At 46.2% G+C, this 24,849-nt stretch overlaps 2 protein-coding genes and 1 non-coding gene across 3 annotated transcripts; 2 read left to right on the forward strand and 1 right to left on the reverse strand.

Annotated features, from left to right (window-relative positions):
• The first annotated feature begins 873 nt into the window (after positions 1-873).
• On the forward strand, positions 874-12,833 carry LOC119922600 (putative olfactory receptor 14L1). The gene is made up of 2 exons (XM_038742330.1): positions 874-904; positions 12,166-12,833. Exons 1-2 carry the CDS (start codon positions 874-876, stop codon positions 12,831-12,833), a joined length of 699 nt encoding a protein of 232 aa, XP_038598258.1.
• Positions 12,834-14,293: 1,460 nt separating this feature from the next.
• LOC119922601 (vomeronasal type-1 receptor 90-like) lies at positions 14,294-16,020 on the reverse strand. The gene is made up of 3 exons (XM_038742331.1): positions 15,559-16,020; positions 15,261-15,450; positions 14,294-14,337 (listed from the first exon to the last, which is right to left on the reverse strand). The coding sequence occupies exons 1-3, from the start codon at positions 16,018-16,020 to the stop codon at positions 14,294-14,296; spliced, it is 696 nt and encodes a 231-aa protein (XP_038598259.1).
• A 1,859-nt stretch (positions 16,021-17,879) lies between these two features.
• On the forward strand, positions 17,880-18,017 carry LOC119922618. Its single transcript, XR_005448676.1, has one exon. It is a non-coding gene; the product is annotated as a small nucleolar RNA SNORA7 (small nucleolar RNA).
• Positions 18,018-24,849: the final 6,832 nt, after the last annotated feature.

Here is a 24,849-nt window from a genome sequence, read left to right on the forward strand (position 1 = left end):
GAGGTAGCTGGGGAAAAGGGGGACTTAGTCTGGGAAGGCCTCATAGAGGAGGTGAGCCTTCAGTAGAGCTTTGAAGGGGGGAAGTTTGATCATCGGATTTGAAGAGGGAAGGCATTCCAGACCAGTGGTAGGATGTGGGCCAGAGGTCGATGGTGGGACAGGCAAGAACGAGGCACAGTGAGTAGGTTTAGCACAGAATAGTGGAGTGTGTGGGCTGGGATGTAGAAGGAGAGAAGAGAGGTGAAGTAGGAGGGGGCGAGGTGATGGAGAGCCTTGAAGCCGAGAGTGAGGAGTTTTTGCTTGATTCGTAGGTTGTCAAGGCAACCACTGGAGATTTTTGACTAGGGGGGTGACACGTCCCGAAAGTTTCTGTAGAAAGATAATCAGGGTAGCAGAGTGAAGTATAGACTGAATTAGGGAGATGCAGGAGGTTGGGAGGTCAGAAAGAAAGTTCATGTAGTAATCCAGTAGGGATAGAATGAGTGATTGTATTAACGTGGTAGTGGTTTGAATGGAGAGGAAAGGGAGGATCTTGGCGATGTTGTGAAGGTGAGACAGACAGGCTTGGTGACAGATTGGATACGTAGGGTGAATGAGAGATTAGAGTCAAGGATTAAACCAACGTTGTGGGCTTGTGAGATTGGAAGGATGGTAGTGCCGTCCACAGTGACGGGAAAGTCAGGGAGAGGAAGTCAGTATTTAGGAAGAAAGATATGGAGCTCTGTCTCGGACATCTTGAGTTTTGAATGGCGGGTGGACATCCAAATAAATATGTCCTGAAGGTAGGAGGAGATGGGAACCTGGAGGGAGAGAGAGAACAGGGGAGGATATACAGATCTGGGTGTCATCCACGTAGAGATTATAGTTGAAGCCATGGGAGCAAATGAGTTCAACAAGGAAACAGGTGCCAAACAGTTATAGAAACTCCAGTAGTTGCCCATCCACCTCCACATCAAACGAAAACTACACACCATTGGCTTTAAGCACTCAATCACCTTGCCCCTCCTAACTCACCTTGCTACTCTCCTACTACAATCCAGCCTGAACACTTCACTCTTCTAATGCCAACCTTCTCACTGTATCTCGATCTCATCTATCGCATCGGTGAACCCTCACCCATGTTCTGTCTCTAGCCTGGAATGCCTTCCCTCCTTAAACCCGACATTTACTCTCCCCACCTTCAATACCTTATTGAGAGCACATGTTCTTCATGAGGCCTTCCCTAACTAAACTCCCCTTTCCACTTCTCCCACTCTCTTCTGCATTGCACTGGATTTTTTCCTTTTTTCATTCCCCCTCCGAGCCTTACAGCACTTATGCCCATATCTGTAATTACTTTATTTATATTAATTTATCTCTCATACCTCTAGACTGTAAACTCATTGTGGACAGCAAAATCTTCTCACTATTAGCTTCAAAGCTCTCCATCATCTTGCACCCTCTTAATCAATCAATCAAGCAATCAATAGTATTTATTGAGCGCTTACTATGTGCAGAGCACTGTACTAAGCGATTGGGAAGTACAAGTCGGCAACACATAGAGACAGTCCCTACCCAACAGCGGGCTCACAGTCTAGAAGGGGGAGACAGAGAACAAAACCAAACGAACTAACAAAATAAAATAAATAGAATAGATATGTACAAGTAAGATAAATAGAGTAGTAAATATGTACAAACATATATGCATATATACAGGTGCTGTGGGGAAGGGAAGGAAATAAGATGGGGGGGATGGAGAGGGGGACGAGGGGGAGAGGAAGGAAGGGGCTCAGTTTGGGAAGGCCTCCTGGAGGAGGTGAGATCGCAGTAGGGCCTTGAAGGGAGGAAGAGAGCTAGCTTGGCGGATGGACAAAGGGAGGGCACTCCATGCCTGGGGATGACGTGGGCCGGGGGTCGATGGTGGGACAGGCGAGAACGAGACACAGTGAGGAGATTAGCAGTAGAGGAGCGGAGGGTGCGGGGCGGGCTGTAGAAGGAGAGAAGGGAGGTGAGGTAGGAGGGGGCGAGGTGATGGAGAGCCTTGAAGCCCAGGGTGAGGAGTTTCTGCCTAATGTGCAGATTGGTTGGTAGCCACTGGAGATTTTTGAAGAGGGTAGTAACATGCCCAGAGCGTTTCTGGACAAAGACAATCCGGGCAGCAGCATGAAGTATGGATTGAAGTGGGGAGAGACACGAGGAAGGGAGATCAGAGAGAAGTCTTCCAGACGGGATAGGATGAGAGCTTGAACGAACAGGGTAGCGGTTTGGATGGAGAGGAAAGGGCGGATCTTGGCAATGTTGTGGAGCTGAGACCGGCAGGTTTTGGTCACGGCTTGGATGTGAGGGGTGAATGAGAGAGCGGAGTAGAGGATGACACCAAGGTTGCGGGCTTGTGAGACGGGAAGGATAGTAGTGCCGTCAACAGAGATGGGAAAGTCAGGGAGAGGGCAGGGTTTGGGAGGGAAGACAAGGAGTTCAGTCTTGGACATGTTGAGTTTTAGGTGGCGGACAGACAACCAGATGGAGATGTCCTGAAGGCAGGAGGAGATGCGAGCCTGGAGAGAGGGGGAGTGAGCAGGGGCAGAGATGTAGATTTGGGTGTCACCAGCGTAGAGATGATAGTTGAAGCCGTGGGGGCGAATGAGGACACCAAGGGAGTGAGTGTAGATGGAGAACAGAAGGGGACCAAGTACTGAACCTTGGGGAACCCCCACAGTAAGGGGATGGGAGAGGGAGGAGAAGCCTGCATAAGAGACTGAGAATGAACGACTGGAGAGATAAGAGGAGAACCAGGAGAGGACGGAGTCTGTGAAGCCAAGGTCGGATAGCGTGTTGAGGAGAAGGGGGTGGTCCACAGTGTCGAAGGCAGCTGAGAGGTCGAGGAGGATTAGGATATAGTAGGAGCCGTTGGATTTGGCAAGCAGGAGGTCATTGGTGACTTTTGAGAGGGCAGTTTCTGTGGAATGTAGGGGACGGAAGCCAGACTGGAGGGGGTCGAGGAGAGAGTTGGTGTTGAGGAATTCGAGGCAGCGCGTGTAGACAACTCGTTCAAGGAGTTCGGAAAGGAATGGTAGGACGGATATGGGGCGATAACTAGAAGGTGAGGTGGGGTCGAGAGGGGTTTTTTTGGGATGGGAGAGACATGGGCATGTTTAAAGGCAGAGGGGAAGGAACCAGTGGAGAGTGAGCGGTTGAAGATGGGAGTTAAAGAGGGGAGAAGGGATGGAGCGAGAAATTTCATGAGATGAGAGGGAATGGGGTCAGAAGCACAGGTGGCCGGAGTAGCACTTGAGAGGAGGGAGGAGAGCTCCTCTGAGGATACTGCTGGGAAGGATGGGAGAGTAGCAGAGAGGGTTGAGAGCCGGGGGGTTGGAGAAGGGGGGGCAGTGACTTTGGGGAGGTCGGACCTGGTGGATTTAATTTTGTTAATGAAGTAGGAGGCCAGATCGTTGGGGGTGAGGGAAGGAGGAGGGGGAGGAACCGGGGGCCTGAGAAGGGAGTTGAATGTATGGAAGAGGTGGTGGGGATGATGGGCATGGGTGTCAATAAGGGAGGAGATATAGTTTTGTCTGGCAGAGGAGAGGGCTGAGTTAAGGCAGGAAAGGATAAACTTGAAGTGAACGAGGTTGGCATGGTGTTTAGACTTTCGCCAACAACGTTAGGCAGCTCGAGCATAAGAGCGAAGGAGGCGGACAGTGGCAGTGATCCAGGGCTGTGGGTTAGTGGTACGAGAGCGGCGAGGGAAAGGGGAGTGAACGAGTCTAGCTGAGTAGAAAGGGTAGAGTTGAGAGCAGTAATCTGATCATCAAGACTGGGCAGAGAGGAGAGGGAGGCGAGGTGGGGTGTGAGGCGCTCAGAAAGATGATGGGGTCAAGAGAGCAGAGATCTCTGTGAGGGAGTAATATGGATTTACAGGGGAACGGAGCATGAGTGAGGAGGCAGGTGAGAAGATTATGATCAGAGAGAGGGATTTCAGAGTGGGTGAGGGTGGACACAGTGCAGCGATAGGAGATGATGAGGTCGAGGGTATCACCAAGTTGGTGAGTGGGTGAGGTGGGGTAGACCAAGAGGTTGGCAGCGTCGAGGAGGGATAAAAGGCGGGCGGCAGAGGAGTCATCAGGGATATCCATGTGGATGTTGAAGTCTCCGAGGATCAGAGTGGGCATGGAAAAGGAGAGAAGGAAGGTGAGGAAGGGGTCAAAATCGCTAAAGACGTTGGAGGTGGGCCCGGGGGGGGCGGTAGATGATGGCTACAAGAATCTGGAGGGGGTGGTAGAGGAGAATAATGTGGGCTTCAAAGGAAGGGAAGGAAAGGGAAGGGGGAGGAGGGATAGTGCAAAAGCCACATTGGGGGGCGAGAAGGAAACTGACACCTCCTCCTTTTCCTGAGAGTCTGGGTGAGCAGGAGAAGAAGAGCCCTCCCCTTCTCTCCTTCTACAGCCCAGCCCTCACACTCTGCTCCTCTGCTGCTAACCTCCTCACTGTGCCTCGTTCTCGCCTGCTCTGCCGTAGACCCCTGGCCCATGTCCTGCCTCTGGCCTGGAATGCCCTCTCATCTCACAACCGCCAAACTGGCACATTTCCCCCCTTCAATGCCCTACTGAAAACTCACCTTCTTCAGGAGACTTCCCAGACTGAGCCCTGCGTTTCCTCTACTCCTCCTCCGCTCCCTTTCTCCCCGACTCCCCACCCCACTGCACTTGTGTACATATGTTCATATTTATTATTCTATTTATTTTATTAAGGATGTTTATATATCTATAATTATATTTATTTATATTAATGCTATTGATGTCTGCCTGTTTTGTTGTCTGTGTCCCCACTTCTAGATTGTGAGGCCATTGTTGGGTAGGGATTGTTGGGTAGGGATTGCCAAATTGCATTTTCCAACCGCTTAGTACAGTGCTGTGCACACAGGAAGCGCTCAGTAAATGCAATTGACTGAATGACAGGAAATCAATTAAGCACTCGGTACAGTGCTCTGCACACAGTAAGTGCTCAATAAATATGATTGAGTGAAGGAAAAAATACGATTGAATGAGTCTGTTTATTTTTGTATTGTACCCTCCCAAGTGCTTAGTACAGTGCTCAGAGTTCAGTAAATTCGATTGAATAAATATATAGGTATATATATATATATATATATATATATATATATATATATATATAGAATATATTATATATAATACAGTTGTGTTGTATTCGCCCAAGAACTTAGTACATTGTCCTGCATAGAGTAAATACACATTAAACACCATTGATTGATTGATTGATTGATTGTGGGCAAGAAGCGTGTATACCATTTCTGTTGTGTTGTGCTCTCCCTAGCTCTTAGTACAGTGGTCTGCACAAAGTAAGCACTCCATAAATGCCATTAATAGATTGATTTGTTGTGGCAAAGTAACATGTCAACAACTATGTTGCATTTTACTCTCCCAAGTACTTAGTTCAGTGTCCTGTACACAGAAAGGTATTGATCTCCTCAGGAGCACAGTTCTCTCACTGGCGTTGAGCCTGGTCCACTCGCAGGGTAATCCTGTCGGCTAGTTTGGGCCATGGCCTTGATGTATGACGGTCCAGACAGTTCAGATGAACCCAGTGCCTAGGACACTAGACTTCGAGAGATTTAGGGTCACCTTCATGGAGGGTCAGAGCAAAGTGTTATTGTCCCTACTCTGAAAGATGTGAATGGATTATGATAATAATAATAATAATAATAATAATAATAACAACATTTCTTAAGCACTTGCCACTTGTCACACACTGTTATAAGTGCTGCGGAAGATACAAAAGTGAATCAAGTTGGCACCATTCCCCTCTTTTATGGTATTGACAGTTGGTATTCACCCCATCTTCAGCCCCCCCCAGCAAATATGTGCATGTCTATACAGTCACATTATAAATTATTTATTTATGTCTATGCCACTCTCCCTCTCTAGACTGTAAGCATGTTGTGGGTAGGGAACGTGTCTACCAAGTCTGTTGTATTGAACTATCCCAAACACTTAGTACAGTTCTCTGCATACGGTCCTCAATAAATATCACTGATGATGATGATGGTAAGCATTTACATGTGCCAGACACTGTACTAAGAGCTGGAGTAAATACAAGGTCACCAGGTTGAACCTAATCCATATCCCACATGGGGCTCACAGTCTTAATTCCCATTTTATAGATGAGGGAACTGAGGCACAGAGAATAAAAGTGATTTTCCCAAGATCACTTCACGAACAAATGGTGGGGCCGGGATTAGAATCCAGGTCCTCTGACTCATTCATTCATTTATTCATTCATTCATATTTTTTAAGCATTTACTGTGTGCAGAGTACTGTACTAAGCACTTGGAAAAGTACAATACAACAATAAAGAGTGACAGTCCCTGCTGACAATGAGCTCACTGTCTAGAAAGAGGGAGACAGACATCAGTAAAAATAAACAGACATCAATACAAATAAATAAAATTACAAATATATACATAAGTGCTATGGGGCTGGGAGAGGGGGAAAGAGCGTGTTAGGGCAACGCAGAAGGAAGTGGGGGATGAGGAAAAGTAGGAATTATTCTGGGAAGGCCTCTTGAAGGAGATATGCTTTCCATTAGGCTTTGAAGGTGGTGGAGAGAATTGTCTGGCTGATTTGAGGATCGAGGGTGTTCCAGGCTAGAGGTAGGACGTAGGCCAGTGGTCGATGGTGGGACAGGCGAGATCGAGGCACACTGAGAAGTTTAGCACAAGCGGAGCAAAGTATGTGGGCTGGGTTATAGAAGGAGAGAAGCGAGGTGAGGTAGGAGGAGGCTAGGTGATGGAGTGTTTTAAAGCTAATGGTGAGGAGTTTTTGTTTGATAAGGAGATGGATAGGCAGCCCCTGGAGAGTTTTGAGGAGTGGGGGTGCCATGTCATGAACGTTTCTGTAGGCAGCCAAGTGAAGTCTGGACTGGAGTAGGGAGAGGCAGGAGATTGGGAGGTCGGCAAGGAGGCTGATGCAGTAATCTAGGCGGGATAGGATGAGTAATTGTATCAACATGGCAGCAGTTTGGATGGAGAGGAAATGGCAGATACGAACGATGTTGTGAACGTAACACCTAAAGGATTCGGTGATGGATTGAATATGTGGGTTGAATGAGAGAGAGGTGTCAAAGTTATGGGCCTGAGAGACGAGAAGGATGATGGTGTCATCTACTGTGACAGGAAAGTCTGGGAGTGGACATGATTTGGGTGAAAAGACAAGAAGCTCAGATTTGGACGTAACTTCTGAGTTCTCTGACTCCCACTCCCATGCGCTCACCACCAGGCCACGCTGCTTCTCACCAGTAGCCCCACATGAGACTCACGGTCTAAATAAGAGGGAGAACAGGTATTGAATCCCCATTTTACCGTTGAGGAAACTGAGGCACAGAGAGGTTTAGTGACTTGCCAGTGCTCACACAACTGGCAAGGTGGCAGTGCAGGGTTTAGAACTCAGGACCTCCGGCACACAGATCCATGCGCTTTCCACTAGACAAAAATTGTGCCTCTGCAAATATTCATTCAATCCACTCAATTTTATTTATTGAGCACTTACTGTGTGCAGAGTACTGTACTAAGCTCTTGGAAATTACACTTCAGCAACAAATACAGACAATCCCTACCCAAAAGTAGGCTCGCAGTCTAGAAATACGAACCTCTGACAGCACTAAAATTCTGTTTTGTCTCCTTTCTCCTCTCCTTCTCCCAGCAAACCACATCTCCACAACAGTGTCCAGTGGGGCTAATTGACTTCATCTCCCCCCTTGGGACTTTCCCCATCACTCCTGTCTCCAAAAGCCATATCAGGCTATTAAATATCACCAGTTTCCCTCCGATGCACTGTGACCTGATGAAACGGATTTGTGCATCAGAACATTTCAGATACACATTTGAGTGTCTCAGTGGGTCTCAAGGTGCTTCAATGACAGCAGAAGAACTGAAATATTGACTACCTCTGTATGGATGGAGATTATCCCTCATGCTGGGTGATCTGACCCTGAAAAGACGTTCTTTCCACTCTCTACCTTCTATGTTTCCATGACAATCCTGAAGCACAGAGAGAGGCTGACACTTGACCAGGGTCTCCCAGCGATTCAGCAAGAGAGCTGGGATCGGATCTCAGATTAACCTGTTCCATCTGACTGTCATTCAGCCTTCCAGACTACCCTTGTTTCAGAAAGAAATCAGCATTTCCATATGGTAAGCGTCGACTGTGATGGGTTTGTGTAAGGAAACAGACTCAGTAGCCTTTGATATAAATTATCCTTTCAGTGTACAGCAGGAAATAATCTAAATCTGTATTTGAGACTAAAATCTTTGTCTGTCTCCCCCATTAGATTGAAAGATTCTTGAGGGCAGGGAACATGTGCCTTGATTTGTTAGATGATATTTGTTAAGCACTTACATTGTGCCAGACACTGTACTAAGTTCTAGGTTAAGGTCCTTGAGGTCAGGGAAATGTACCTTGCTTCTGTTTAACTCTTCCAATATCGTTGTAGGCAGGAAATGTTTTTATCAATCCTTTTATATTGTACTTTCCCAAGTATTTAGTACAGTGCACTGTACACAGTAAACATGATTGATTGATTGATTGAGTGAGTGACTGAGTGGACATTGAAAGCCAATGATTCACTGATTGATCAATATAATTTCCAAGCTTTTGTTCCAATCTGATCCAAAATGGGCCCCTGATATATGTAGGCACAGAATGGGGGAAAGTAGTCAAAGATAGAAAACTGATAAGTTGACTATTTGTCATCCAACAACATATGGACAGAATAGTCTTTTAATGATAATCACATTTGTTATAATATAGTAATGGTATTGACACCTGTATACTTGTTTTGTTTTCTTGTCTTTTTCCCCGTTCTAGACTGTGATCCCGTTGTTTGGTAGGGACCGTCTCTGTATGTTGTCGAATTGTACTTCCCAAGCGCTTAGTACAGTGCTCTGCACACAGAAAGCGCTCAATAAATACAACTGAATGAATGAATGATAACAATTATATTTGTTATTATAGAATAATGACACTTGTTAAGCATTTACTATGTGCCAAGCACTGTATTAAGTGATGTGATGGATATAGTAGGTAGCTGGGGTATATAGTGCTGGAAAATCAGCGTACCTTAGTGGAAAGAGGGTGTGCTTGGGAGTTAGAGGTCGTGGGTTCTAATGCTGCTTCTGTCAGTTGTCAGCTGTGTGACTTTGGGCAAGTCACTTAACTTCTCTGGGCCTCAGTTCCCTCATCTGTAAAATGGGAATGAAGCTTATGAGCCCTACGTGTGACAACCTGATTACCGTATACCTACTCCAGTGCTTAGAACAGTGCTTTGTACATTGTAAGCAGATAAAAAAAATGCCATCATAACTGCTAGACTGTGAACCCGTTGTTGGGTAGGGACCGTCTCTATATGTTGCCGTTTTGAACTTCCCAAATGCTTAGTAGAGTGCTCTGCACGCAGTAGGTGCTCAATAAATACGATTGAATGAATGGAGAAACACAATGGGCAAGTGGATAAAGCATGGGCCTGGGAGTCAGAAGGACCTTGGTTCTAATCTCAGCCCTGCCACATGTCTACTGTATGACCTTGGGCAAGTGTCACCCGTTGCCCGGAGACCAGTTTGTTCGGGAACTAGTTTGGAGAGAGAGAGTGGAGACAGAAAGGCTGAGTTTTATACAAAATTTATTTCACGAGAAGAATTGAATTATTTGATTATCTTGGACATGGCGAAATGAACCTCTCTTTTGGGAGGAATATAATTATTTAGTGATATTAGAGCTTCCCTATCGGGAGGAATATAATTATGTGTTACTGGAACGTGGTAAAACACCCAGGTCCCACACAGGAGGAATTCACTTATTGTTTGCTTGCATGTGGTGAGGCGGCTAGCTCCCACCCACTTGCACTTCCAACTTAGGATGAATAAACTTAGAAATGCAACCCGTGGCGAAGCGCCTACCTTCCAGCCCCACAAGCGTTCAGCGGACACTCAGCCATCCCAAGGCTCTTCACGTGGGGCAGGCAGAGCGGGCATCCCAAGCTCTGGGCAGAACTGATCCACAGCCGGTTGCTATAAGTTTTGTTCTGCTGCACAAAAGGTCAGGGGCTGCAGGTTTTCATCACCTGTGCTCCTAGACTACTCCAGCTTCTGGCCTCAGTTTATCCAATCTCTGCCCTCCCCCTGTCCTCCATACTAATTTGATTGGCAAGGGGGTAAGGGACACCTTCTGAATTATTGGCCTGGGCTGTCAGTTTAGCTGTTTTGGTTGCGGGGGCGGTATCCCACCCGCACTTCTGAGTTCTGCCTTAATGGCTCGGGCAGTCACGAGATAGCATTTGACTTTTAGATGATGGGTACCCCGGTTTCATCTTGGCACAGCAAGTTGCTTCACTTCTCTGTGCCTCAATTACCTCATCTGTAAAACGGGGATTAAGAATGTGAGCCCCATGTGAGACATTGACTGTGTCCAATCTTGTATCTGCCCCAGCACTAGTACAGTTCCTGGCACATAGTAAGCATTTAACAAAAACAAAAAAATAGAAAGCAGGTATGACTGTATTAGAATCTGATTTTCTTGCATCTAGGCCAGCACTCAGTGAATTGCCTGGAACATCGTAAACACTTTACAGATTCCCCAACTATTGTCATTAATCCCTCAAGTGCTTAGTACCACACTCTACACACAGTAAGCAGTCAATAAATACCACTGATTGTTGATTCAGGGAGGGGTCAGGAGGAAAGTTTGTCTTCTTTTAGCAACTTCCACAGTTCCTCCTTCCCACTTCCTGTACATTTGCGGCTGGCTGCATGACTCTCACAGCTTATTATAGGTATATTGAGATAGATGAAACCAGTGTCCACTAGGCCCAAAAGAAGGTAATGCCTAATGGATAATTATGGCATTCGTTAAGCACTTGCTATGTGCCAAGCACTGTACTAACCTCTGGGGAACTGTACTAGGTATCCTACTAGTATCAGGAGACATTTTTTATTACTTCAAAACTAGTACTTAACTAAACTGAAAGTAATTAGATTTTCTAGGAGAACAGCAAGGAAAAAACTAAGTTCTTGTAGCTAGATGGAGGAAGTTCTATTTCACGAATATTGAGCTGGAATACTGGTACCTTTCTATGCCCCTTTTCAGTATGTGGTAATACCTAGACCATGCAACACGGCTTAGTGAGAAAAGAATGAGCCTTGGAGTCAGAGGAGCTGGGTTCTAATCCTGCTATGCCAATTACCTGTTGTGTGACCTCGGACAAGTCACTTAATTTCCCTGTGCCTCAGTTCCCTCATTCCCAAAATGGGGATTCAATACTTGTTCTCTCTCCTACAGAGACTTTGAGCCACAGGTGGGACCTGATTATCTTGAATCAACACCAGTGCTAAAACTATGCTTGGCACATACAGAAGGAGCGTGGCTCAGTGGAAAAGAGCACGGGCTTTGGAGTCAGAGGTCATGGGTTCAAATCCCGGCTCTGCCAATTGTCAGCTGTGTGACTTTGGGCAAGTCACTTAACTTCTCTGTGCCTCAGTTACCTCATCTGTAAAATGGGGATGAAGACTGTGAGCCCCCCGTGGGACAACCCGATCACCTTGTAGCCTCCCCAGCGCTTAGAACAATGCTTTGCACATAGTAAGCACTTAATCAATGCCATTATTATTATAGTAAGCATTTCACAAATACCATAATTATTATTATTTTTACTAGTGCTAGGAATCTGAGCCCAGAGGTATTACACTCTAGGAGACCAAGCAGATTTATGGGAAGGAGGAATTGAAAGGCAAACTTGGTCAAAAACTCCTGTACTTTCTGGTAGTTTTTGCCCACATGGGGACCTTTGTCACAACTGTTTTCAGTTGTTCAATAAACTATGTGCTCTTCTTGTGTTGCAAAACAGACGTTTTCTCCAAACTGTCCATTCACTCAGATGGCCAATGGCACTTTGGTGATCGGATTCCTGCATCTGGGTTTCTCGGAGGCCCGAGAGCTGCAGCTGGTCCACACCACTCTGTTTCTCCTGGTCTACCCGGCGGCCCTAACAGGGAATCTCCTCATCGTCGCTGTCACGACCCTTCACCGGCACTTCGACACCCCCACGTACCTATTCCTCAGGAACCTGTCCGTCCTGGACCTCTGCTTATCTCTGTCACTGTCCCCAAATCTTTCTTCAATTCAGCGACCAACAAGAACTCCATTTATTTCAAGGGCTGCATTCTGCAAGTGTTTTTCTTTGTTTCGGATGTTGTCTCTGAGGTGCCCCTACTCACAGTGATGTCCAATGACCGCTACGCTGCCATCTGCCACCCCTTGTGCTATGAGGTTGTCATGAACAGAGGAACTTGTGAGAAGATGGCAGCCGCCTCCTGGCTCAGTGGTGGCCTCTTCGGTCTCATGCACACAGCTGCCACCTTCTCTGAACCTTTCTCTGGGCTTCAAATGATCCATCAGTTCTTTGATGATGTCCCCCAGCTTCTGAAGCTCTCTAGTCCCCCAGGAAACACACGTGAATATTCACTCATTGTCCTGTCTGCCAGTTCCTTCACCGTCTGTTCCGTGTACATAACCTCCTCGTATGTCTGCCTCTTCTCAGCCGTGCTGAGGATGCCATCAGCAGAGGGCCGGTCCAAAACCTTCTCAACCTGCCTTCCCCATCTCATCGTTGTGATTTTCTTCGTATCCACGGGTGTTTCTGAATATCTAATTCCATTCTCTAATTGTCCATCGGGACTAGACTTGCTTCTGTTCATTTTCTATTCCATAGTGCCCCAGGGTCTGAACCCTGACATCTACAGCTTGAGGAAACAGGCTATGGAAGCTGCTCTAGAGTGGATGTTATTCCCGTAATAATAATGATAACTGTGGCACTTGTTAAGCACTCACTGTGTGCCAGGTACTGTACTAAGCACTGGGGTGGATACAAACAAATCGGGTTGGACACAGTCCCTGTCCCACGTGGGGCTCACGGTTTCAATCTCCATTTTACAGATGAGGTAACTGAGGCACAGAGAAGTGAAAGGACTTTCCCAAGGTTCCACAATAAAGAAGTAGCAGAGCTGGGATTAGAACCTATGACATTCTGACTCCACATCCCGTGCTCTATCCACTACATCAAGCTGCTTCTCATAATGGTTCTCTAACAGAAAATAGGCTCTAACAGAAAATGACCATTTCTTCTGGAACAGGTCAATCATTCGTCCTGAGAGCTGAAAATTCTCTTGCCCCAAGGTGAGGCGAATTGACAAATCTCCCCTACTAATTTATTGGCAAAAGGGTCTGTCTCCCTCTCCTCATACATTATCCTGTCCCCATTCCCTGTTCTCCTCCTGCCCTAGATTGTAAATCCTTGTGGTCAGAGATAATGTCTATCAATTCTGTTATACCGTACTTTTCCGAACTCTTGGTGCAGAGCTTGGAACACAGTAAGTGCTCAGTAAATACCAATGACGGATTGATTATTTTTGTTGGGGATTGTTTTACTATTGATTAAGGGATTACTTGATTCATGATTGACTAACTGATTATTTCCCCTAGCAGGAATTCATTTCAATGTCCATCTCCCCCTCTAGACTGTAAGCTTTCTGTGGGTGGGGTTTGCATCTACCAACTCTGTTCTATTGTACTCTTCCAAGTGCTTGGTACAGTGATCTGCACACAGTAAGCACTCAATAAACACCATTGATTGATTAACTATAAGCTTATTGCATGCAGGGCATGTGTTTACCAACTCTCTAGTACTGTAGTCTTCCATGGTCTTAGTAGAGCGCTCTGCACATAGTAAGCACTCAATAAAATATCATTGATTGATAAAAACTGGTCTCCCTGATGTTTGTAACACCCAACCCCTTGACCCACGCCCTGGACCGCAGAACATGTCACCTCTCAGAAACACTTGCTTTTCTACTCCTCCCTTATTGAATCCTTTCACCTTTCCCTCTCCATTGGCTATTGCTCTAGTTTCGAGAAGCAGCATAGCCTAGTGGAAGGAGCCGGGGCCTCAGAGAGGACCCGGGTTCTAATCCCAGCTCCATCCCCTGTCTGCTGTGTGATCTTGAAGAAGTCGCTTTATTTCTCTGGGCTTCAGTTCCCTCATCTGTAAAAGGGGGAATCAGTACCTAGCTCCCTCCTACTTAGAATGTGAAACCCATGAGGGACCTGATGATCTTGTATGTACAGCAGTGCTTAATACATAGTGAGTACTTGACAAATATCATTATTTTCCCAGACTTCTTTCAGGGTTGGAAATGCTGTGGTGATGAAGATGAAGATGATGATAGAAATTTGGGAGTAAGGGAGATTTGAAGGGATCAGAGGGGTTGCTGGATGAAATCATTAGGGGCAAAGAAATTATCTGAATTTAAAAGGGGCAAGGGCTCCAGACCTTCTTATAAAGAGAGTTACACTCCTCTACAGAGGGACATATAGAAATGGCGTATCGAGGAGCCCCAGAATTTCATTCTCAAGAACAACATCCTTACTTCACCAATCCTTTCGGCTCCATTATTTTATTAAAATTGTATTTGTTAAGCACTTACTATTTCTCAAGCACCTTTCTAAACATGGTGTTAGATACAAGGTAATCAAATCGGACATAATCCCTGCCCCACAAGGGGCTTACAGTCTGTTGAATTTTACAGTTGATGAAAATGAGGCCCAGAGAATTGAAGTGACTTGCCCAAGGTCATACAGCAGAGAATTGGCGAAGCAAGGATTAGAACCCAAGTCCTCTGACTCTAACACCCTCTGTTCGATCCCTTGAGCTCACTTGCTCCTTCTTAATTCTGCAAGGTAGCACCACCCATCTTTATCACAGGAGTCAGTGCATTCATCTTGCAATCTGAAAGTCCTGAATTTAAGTCGCAGATTGTGGTGGACGCTGTTTCTTTTCAATGGTATTTGGTAAATGCTTACTATGTGCCAGGTACTGTACTAAGCGCTGAGGTAGATACAAATTAAACAAGTTGGCCATACTCCATGTCCCACATGGCGCTTATGGTCTTACTCCCTATTTCACAGACAAGGTAACTGAGGCACAGGGAAGCTAAGTGACCTGTGACTTGCCCAATGCCGCACAACAGGAACGTGGCAGAGCAGGGCTTAGGACTCAGGTCCTTCTGACTTCCAGGTATATACTTTCTTCACTAGGCCATGTTGCTACCTCAAGAAGGATCCCTCAGTATAAAAGACGAACCTGGGAAGGATATAGGTTCCTCACAGAGATGCAACCTTGTCTTCCTCAAATGTCTTCCCAAAACCTGGTAAGCTTGGAGCTACTGCTTAGCAGCAAGAAGGAGCTGACGGTGGCATAACCGCTGACCACAGACATATTCGCATTCAGAAGGGTGATGTTGTTCCTGAGGGAACTCTCCAGAAACAGTGACAGTATGATCTCCGTGCAGTAGAAGGGCATAAAGCAGCTGACCAGAAACAGGACGGTCCGGGTTGCTCTCATCTCCAGGGAGTTCTGAGGAGGCTGGCAGTGGCCGTGGTGATGCCGGACCTTCCGGCTGTGTCAGAAGAGGAGGAGGACCAAGTAGCCACTAGAGCGTCCCATGATTCCCAAGGAGCGAACATCGTGGAGTGCGATGAGGAAGAGGAACAGCCCTACGATGCTGCTGACGGGCTTGATGGAACAGTAGTCATCACTGTTCCATCTGGGTTCGCAGCTGGTCACATTCAGAGATGTAACGGTGTTGAACAGGAGGTTGATGTCCACGATGGAGCTGAGGAGCCACAGGAGGATAAAGATTGGGAGGATATTCTTTTGGACCTGGGTTTTGATCTGGGTCCAGAAAAAAGAACTGGGGCTGATGATCACAGCCAGGACCATACTCCTGAGGCCTGTGGTGCAGATGGAGAGGCCTCTGGTCAACCAGTACACATAAGCGAACGTCTTACATACGACGTCCGTCTGCAGGAGCCTCGGATGCTGAGCTGATGCTGATACAGTGACCATTTTGGTAAGGAACATCGCCGTGTGGGCCAGGTGGACAATGACCAGGTCCGTGGCCTTCAGCCTGGGTTCCAGGAGCATCGTGGAGAATGATGAGGAGAGAGTTTCCCATGACCCCCACTCCGGTTTGTAAGAGAAAGCAGATGCCCTGGACCACATCATTGGAGAAAGTCAGCATTCTCACTTCTCGGGTTGGTAGGTAGAATCTATATTACAGCTATTATTATAATTACATTGTAATTATTATAATGATATAATATAATAATATAATAATAATAGCTATAATTCTATTTCTTCTGACAATTCTGACACCTGTCTACATGTTTTGTTGTTTCGTTTCATTGTCTGTCTCGCCCTTCTAGATTGTGAGCCCGTTGTTGGGTAGGGACCGTCTCTGTATGTTGCCAAGTTGTACTTACCAAGCGTTTAGTACAGTGCTCTGCACACAGAAAGCGCTCAATAAATGCGATTGAAAGAATGAATGAATGAAGAGGAACATAATATATAAAGGAAAGAGATGCTGAGCAATGCTCACTAGGAAATATCTGACAGAATCTAGAACCCAACAGAACTCTGGACACAGGGCTAAAGAAATTCCAACTATCCTTTAATCGATCTTGTTTACTGAGTGCCTACTGTCTGTAGGGAACTGTACTAAGCATTTGGGAGAGTAATAATAATAATAATTATGGTATTTGTTAAGTGCTTACTATGTGCTAAGCACTTTTTAAAGCACTCGGGTAGATTCAAGGTAATCAGGTTGTCCCACATGGTACTCACAGTCTTAATCCCCATTTTACAGATGAGGTAACTAAGGCATAGAGACGTTAAGTGGCTAGAACCCACAACCTCTGACTCCCAACCCCGTGCTCCTTCCACTAAATCACGCAGAGGTGATAGACATGGCCCCTACCCAAAACGAGCTTACAGTCTACAAACTGTAGGCATCCAACTTCATCCTCGTAATAATACTAATGATTATTATGCAATTTGTTAAACACTTACTACATGCCAAGTACTGTTCCTAGTGCTGAAATAGATACAACATAATCAGATTGGACACATTCCTTGTTCCATTTGGGGATCACAGTCTAGGAAGTAGGATTTAATTCCCATTTTGCAGATGAGGTAAACGAGGTACAGAGAAGTGAAATGACTTGCCCAGGATTAACATTGGAAACCAGTGGTAGAGCCAGGATTAGAACCCACGTCCTCTAACTCCCGGTACCATGCTCTTTCCATTAGGCCACGCTGCTTCTCATCAGGTCCCATACGGTATAACTCATCATCCCCCGAAAACTCTGTCCCAGACTTTCTCATCACCGTAGACAAGATCACCATCGTCCCTGTCTCATAAACTCACAACCTTGGTGTTATTCTCGACTCATCTCCTTCATTCAACCCACATATTCAATCGGTCATCAAGTCCTGTCAGCTCTACCTTCATAACATCTATAGAATTTGCCCTTTTGTCTCCAAATAAACTGCAACCACACTGTTCCAAGCACTTTTCCTATCCCACTTCGACTACTGCATCAGCCTCCTTGCTGACCTCCCTGCCTCCTGACTCTTCATCAAGTTCATACTTCACTTCCTGCATCATTTTTCTACAGTGTATATTACAGAAATGTGTTTATCATGCATCAATCAGTGGTACTTAATGAACACTTGATGGGTCAGTCAGTCTGTCAATCATATTTACTGAGCACTTACTAAGTACTTAGGAGAATACAATATAACAATATAACATTCATTCATTCAATCGTATTTATTGAACACTTACCGTGTGCATAGCACTGCATCAAGCACTTGGAAAGTACAATTCAGCAACAAATAAAGATAATCCCTGCCCACAGCGAGCTCACATTGTAGAGGGGGAAATATATCTTAATCAATCGATCAATCAGTTAACGGTATTTATGAGCAATTACTATATGCAATACTTCTCAGGGTCACACCTGGAGAGTTTCCAGTACTCTACCAGTATCAGCTACGGGAGGGAGAGTCAAGCAAAGGCATAACCATTCCATTTCTAGCTTGGCCAGTGGCGTGCAAGTGGAAGGCAATTTGCTACAAGTCCAAATTCACCCATGCTGGGCAGCAGCAGCATGGAAGAGAGTCGAAGGAGGAGACTCAGGTTTACTGTGTGGAAGGAGGCAATGGTAAAGTACTTCTGTATTTTTATCAAGAAAATTGTATGGTTACACTATCAGAACGATTGCAAATGGAGAGCGGGGTGTTCTGGGAGAGATGTGTCCATGCTGTCTCTATGGGCCGGAAATGACTCAATGGCATAAGACAAGACTATGTGCAGTGCACTGTATTAAGCACTTGGGAGAGTACAACAGAATTAGCAGAAACGTCTAAACGGGGAGACAGACAGTAATATGAATGAAACCAAGACTTTATGAAACATTGAAATGTACATAAATGCTGTGAGGTCAAGGGTGGGAAAACTGTCAAGTGCCCAAAGGCACAATGATCTTGAAGTCTTTTACCTCATATGTAAAATGGGAATGAAGACTGTAAGCCCCATGCGGGACATGGACTTTGTCCAAACTGATTAGCTTGCATCTACCCCAGTGCTTAGTACAGTGCCAGGCAAATGCCATATATAAATGTAAATAAAAAACCAAATAATTCATTCAATCATTAAATGATATTTATTGAGTGCATATTGTGTGCAGAGCACTGCACTATGCGCTTGGGAAGTACAAATCAGCAACGTATAGAAACTGTCCCTACCCAACAACGTGATTATCAGATTGGACACAGTCCACGACCCACATAGGTACTCACAGTTTTGATTCTGCATATGAGGTAATTGAGAAACAGAAATCCCCTTCTGAAATGTAGGCTCTTTGTGTGCAAGGAATGTGTCTAGCAATTGTGTTATATTGTACTCTTCTTAGCGTTTAGTACAGTGGTTTGCACACAGTAAGCACTCAATAAATACTATTGATTCTTTGTCCAAGGTCATGCAGTGGACAAGTGGCAGAAGCAGCATTAGAACCCAGATCCCGTGACTCCAAGAGCCAGCTCTATCCACCAGCTGCTACTCGTCTTCTTCTCTCCCTCCATCTCCAGTCTCAGATTCTAAGGCAGAAAAAAGTTACTCACCAGGCTAGTGTGTACCAGAGGAATGTGGACATTTCTGAGCCATCAGGGTCTGGTGGTTAGTGAGTTGAAATGACAGTTGTAAAGAAAGATTTCATGAGCTCATCTCCCTCCAGGGTTGCCATAATTCTGTTATTGGTAGGAGCCTGATGCTGTGACATAGGATCAGAGAGGGGGGAGTCCCTAGTGGTGATAAACCACTATTTCCTCATGGCAAAACAGCCAAGAATAGCTGGGCCCTAACTGTTCTCTGAGCTTCAGGTACTCACAGTTGTGATTCTGCATATGAGGTAATTGAGAAACAAAAATCCCCCTATGAAATGTAGAGTCTGTGAGCATGCAGCTGTCACGTGAGGGATGGGGATCTGGAACCCAGGAGAACAAAGGAAGGGAGAGGGTAAAAGTAATAAAAATTGCATTTGTTAAGCATTTTCTAAGTGCCAATTATTGAGCTAGATACAAGATTATCAGGTCCTACATGGGATTCACAGTCTAAATCCCCATTCTGCAGATGAGGGATCTGAGGCAGAGCGAAGATAAGTGACTTCCCCAAAGTCATAGCAGACAAGTTGCAGAGCTGGGATTAGAACCCAGAACCTTCTGACTCCTAGGCTCGTACTTTTTCCACTCAGCTATCGATTGGTTATATTTATTGAGTGCTTACTGTGTGCAGAGTACTGCCCTAAGCACTTGGGAGAGTACAATATAACAGAATTGGTAGGTGTGTTCCCTGCCCACAAGGGATTTGCAATCTAGAGAGATAGACAGACATTAATCAGTTAATCAAGGTATTTATTGAACACTTACTGTGTGGAAAGCATTGCACTAAGCTTCTGGGTGTGTACAATAAAATTAAGTTGTATTCCACTATTTACACTGCCTCAGATTGTTGCAATTGGAGGAGGAATGATGGAAATAGTAGAGTAACATTATTCATTGAGCACCAATTGGGTCCCATTCACTGTATTAAGTCCTAGGGATAGTAGTAATATCATTATTATTATTACCATCATATTATTTGTTATGCAGTTACTATGTGTCGAGCACTGTTCTAAGCACTGGGTAGAAACAAAATTATCTAGCTGGACACAAACCCTGTCCTGCATGAGACTTAGAGTCTAGTTGGGAGTGAGTAGGATTTAATCCCCATTTTACAAATTCTTTCCTTCATTCCTTAATTTATTTAATTGTATTTATTGAGCGTTTGCTGCGTGCAGAGTACTATACTAAGCTTTTGGAAGACTACAGTAGAACAGTAAAACAGACATATTCCCTGCCTACCACGAGTTTGCAGCCTAGAGAGGGAGACAGACATTACTATGAATACATTACAGATGGAGAAACAGAGAGCGGGGATCAGTTCACCCAGGAATGAAATTGCCAGAGAAAATCCTCCTCAGGGTGGCTTTCATACCCCTGATCCTCAGGCTGTAGATGAGGGGGTTCAGGGTGAGGGGCACCACCGTGTAGAACACGGACACCAGGAAATCAAGCGTTGAGTGGGTAGCTGAGGGAGGCTTTAAATATGCAAAACCGGCAGTGAAGACAAAAACGTTAGTCACGGCCCCGAGGTGAGGCAAGCAGGTGGAGATGCTTCAGCCCGGCCCTCAGTGAACGGGAGTATCAGCAGTACGGAGAAGATGCAGAAGTAATAGGTGGCGATAGCGCAATGGAGCGTGAACCAAAGCCAATAACAGTTGCCATGCTGACATCGATGACAAGATGTGTTTTGGAGCAGGAAATCTTCAGCAGGGAGGGGATGTCACAGAAGAACTGCTGGAAAATGTTGGACTCGCAGACGTTTAACGTGAACGCCCCAACGGAATGCATCAATCCAAACAGGCCCCCGCTGAGCCAGGTGGTGGCGGCCATCTTTCCACAGGCCCATCGGTTCATGATGATGTCATAGCGCAGACGGCGGCAGATGGCGGCATAACAGTCATAGGAAATCACCATGAGGATGCACATCTCTGAACCCATGAAAAAATCACACAAAGGACATGTGTCACACAACCCTAATAATAGATTGAACATTGGTCAGTCAGGGAGGTGATGATGGATTTGGGGACGGTGACGGAGATGAGGCAGAGGTCGATGAAGGACAGGTTCCTGAGGAAGAAGTACATGGGGGTATGGAGGTGCCAGTCGAGGGTGGTGGTGGTGATGATGAGGTTATTCCCTGTCAGGGCCACCGGATGGACCAGTAGCAACAGTGTGGCATGGACCAGATGCAGCTCCCAGACCTCCGAGAACCCCGCGAGAAGGAATCCCGCCAGCGTGGTGAGGTTAGCCATGTGGTCTATGGTCTGCCTGAGGGTGCCAAGAAAGAGATTGTGAAGCATCTGGAGCAAACATGGTCAGAAGGATGATTTTGTTGGTCTTCAAGGGAGCATAGGGTCCCCTCCTTGAGCCATGAAGTTCATCTTAGACTCTCAAACCAGGCACCCCTCCTCCCTCTGGTCTGGAACTCCTTCCCCGTCCAAATATGCCAGACCACCACTCTCCCCACCTTCAAAACCTTATTAAGGTCACTCCTCCTACAAGAGACCTGCCCCGATTAAGCCCTCTTTTTCCCAGCTCCCACTCCCTTTGACCTCTAATATCCTTCCCACCCTCAGCTCTGCAGCACTTATGTATATAGCTATAATTTATGCATTATAAATTATTTATATTTATGTCTTGCTCTCCCTCTAGACTGTAAGCTCCTTGTGGGCAGGTACCTGTCTACTAACTCTGTTGCATTGTAGTCTCCCAAATGTTTCGTACAGTGCTCTGCACACAATAAGCACTCCATAAATACCACCAATGATAATTGATGATAGATTGTATTTTGATGGCGTTGCCCCAAGACCCTCCAATGGTTACCCATAGTTTCTACATCAAGCAGAAAGTCCCTATTTACTTGCTTAGCACTTAGGCAGTTCACAAAATAATTGTACTGGATACAGTCCTTGTCCTATATGGGGTTCACAGTCTGAGAGAGGGAGAACAAGGATTTTTCTCTCTATTTTATGGGTGAGGAAACTGAGGCCCAGAGAAGGTAAGTGACTTTCCCAAGGTCACCAAACACATAGACAGCAGAGCAGGAGCTAGAATCATGGTTGTGGGGCTTCCAGTCCTAGGCTCCTTTCCTTGGGCAGGCATGAGGGGTGGTTTTATATATGGATCAGGCATCTGAAGGGGACTGATATCCGGGGGCTGAGGAACTGATAATCAAAAACGGGAGGAGGGAGCAGGAGGCGTTCTGATGTAATTTTTGGGAATGTGTGTCATTTGATGTGAATGAATTCATAGCGAGGACACAGCAAAATACTTGAGACATTTCTCCCTCATCTTTTTTATGGTATTTTAAAGTGCTTACTATGTGCCAGGCACTGTACTAAGTTCTGGGGAAGGTTGGAGCTATTCGCATCAGGCATAATCCATGGCCCACATTCATTCATTCAATCATATTTATTGAGTGCTTACTGTGTATAAAGCACTGTGAATTAAGTGCTCGGGAGTTTGCAATATAACAAAAAAGAGACAGATTTCCTGCCCACAACAAGGTTGGGGTTCACAGTCTTAATCTACATTTTACAGGTGAGGTAACTGAGGCACAGAGAAGTGAAATGGCTTGCCCGGCATCACACAGCAGATGCATGGTGGAGCCGGGGTTAGAACCCAGGTCGTTCTAATCCATTAGATATTCTGTCCATGATCACCTCCTTTCCCTGCTTCCTCCCCGGAAACTCATTATATTTTACTGGAAATGACCAATCACACGGTGGTGACGGAATTCCTCCTGCGGGTTTCTCGGAGGTCCGGGAGCTGCAGCTGGTCCACGCCACGCTGTTCCTCCTTGTCTACCTGACGGCCCTGACGCGGAATCTCCTCATCGTCGTAGTCACCATCCGCGACCAGCGTTGCCACACCCGCATGTACTTCTTCCTCAGGCAACTGTCCATCCTCAACCTCTGCTACATCTGCGTCACCGTCCTCAAATCCATCCACAACTCTCTGACCTTCCATAAATTCATTTACTTCTTGGGCTGTAACACCCAGGGTTTCTCGGTGGTTTGGTTTGCTGCCTCAGAACTGTTCGTCCTCACGGTGATGTCCTACGACTGCCTCACCGCCATCTGCCTCTCCCTGCACTACGAGGTCATCATGGACCAAGGGGCTTGTGGAAAGATGGCCGCCATCTCATGGCTCGGAGGGACGCTGTTTGCAGTGATGACATCCTCTGGGACGTTCTCCCTACAATTCTGAGGGTCCTTCCTGATCCCACAGTTCTGTGATATCACCTTCATGGTCCGACTCTCCTGCTCTGAAACGCACCCCGTCATTGAGGTGATCCTAGTCACCGGGACCCTTTCGGGCGTCTTCTGCTTTGTCTCCATCCTCGTCATGTACGTGCACATCTTCCGGGACATGCTAGGAATGTCGGCCGCCGAGGGCCAAGCCAAATCCTTCTCCACCTGCCTACCCTACGTCGCTGTCACAACTATGTTTTTCACCACGGCTATCTTCGCTACGTAAAACCACCTTCAGGTTCCTCCTCTGCTCTAGATATGGTACTGTCTGTTTTCTACGTCATGGTGTCCCCTTCCCTGAGCTCCCCTATCTACAGCCTGAGGAACAGGGACATGAAGGAGGAGGTGGGGAGGGTCCTAGGTGGGATTTCTTTAACCCAGGGTAGAATGGTTCTCCTTCTGCCTTGACTATCATTTTTTACCCCCTGAATTGTTGCATTAGCATACTGCCTAGGTAGCAGAATTCAGTGGCATCCCTGATAGCCAAGTGGCCTGTGCAATTTTGGTTGTTCTTGGGATTCCCTGGGGCAGGTTGATACATGGCCTCTATTTTCTTCAGGCTTACTGTCTGTCCATTCACTTGTAACACCTACCCGCAATCACCATCATCAATGGTTTTTATCAATTGCTCACTGTGTGCAGACCACTATACCAATAACCTTGGGAAAGTACAATACATTAGAGTTGATAGACACGTTCCTTACCCACAACAATTTTATAGTCTACAGGAGAAGCAATATTGCCTAATGGATAGAGCACAAGCCCGAGAGTCAGAAGGACTTGGGTTTTAATCCCTCTCCTCCACTTGTCACCAGTGGCTACCAATCAATCTGCGCATCAGGCAGAAACTCCTCACCCTCGGCTCCAAGGCTCTCCATCACCTCGCCCCCTCCTACCTCACCTCCCTTCTCTCCTTCTACAGCCCAGCTCATACCCTCCGCTCCTCTACCGCTAATCACCTCACCGTGCCTCGTTCTCACCTGTCCCGCCGTCGACCCCTGGCCCACGTCATCCCCCTGGCCTGGAATGCCCTCCCTCCGCACATCCGCCAAGCTAGCTCTCTTCCTTCAAGGCCCTACTGAGAACTCACCTCCTCCAGGAGGCCTTCCCAAACTGAGCCCCCTCCTTCTTCTCCCCCTCCTCCCCCTCTCCATCCACCCCGTCTTACCTCCTTCCCTTCCCCACAGCACCTGTATACATGTATATATGTTTGTACGTATTTATTGCTCTATTTACTTATTTATTTTCCTTGTACATATCTATTCTATTTATTTTATTTTATTAATATGTTTGGTTTTGTTCTCTGTCTCCCCCTTCTAGACTGTGAGCCCACTGTTGGGTAGGGACTGTCTCTATATGTTGCCAACTTGTACTTCCTAAGCGCTTAGTACAGTGCTCTGCACACAGAAAGCACTCAATAAATACGATTGATTTATTGATTGCCTGCTGTGTGATCTTGGGCAAGTCACTTCCCTTCTCTGTGCCTCTTTTCCCTCAT

The sequence above is a fragment of the Tachyglossus aculeatus genome, unplaced genomic scaffold (genome assembly GCF_015852505.1).
Source record: "Tachyglossus aculeatus isolate mTacAcu1 unplaced genomic scaffold, mTacAcu1.pri scaffold_114_arrow_ctg1, whole genome shotgun sequence".
Taxonomy (NCBI): Eukaryota; Metazoa; Chordata; class Mammalia; order Monotremata; family Tachyglossidae; genus Tachyglossus; species Tachyglossus aculeatus.

Bases quoted from the DNA above. Each gene is read 5' to 3' on its own strand.
- LOC119922601 (XM_038742331.1), bottom strand. From the start codon at position 16,020: ATGCTCCTGGAACCCAGGCTGAAGGCCACGGACCTGGTCATTGTCCAC. The intron at 15,451-15,558 runs GTTCGCTCCTTG...CAGCCTCCTCAG, and splicing joins TCCTCATCGCACTCCACGAT to AACTCCCTGGAGATGAGAGC. The intron at 14,338-15,260 runs GTAGCTCCAAGC...TTTTAAATTCAG, and splicing joins CTCCTTCTTGCTGCTAAGCA to ATAATTTCTTTGCCCCTAAT.
- LOC119922600 (XM_038742330.1), top strand. From the start codon at position 874: ATGGGAGCAAATGAGTTCAACAAGGAAACAG. The intron at 905-12,165 runs GTGCCAAACAGT...TCTTCAATTCAG, and splicing joins TGAGTTCAACAAGGAAACAG to CGACCAACAAGAACTCCATT.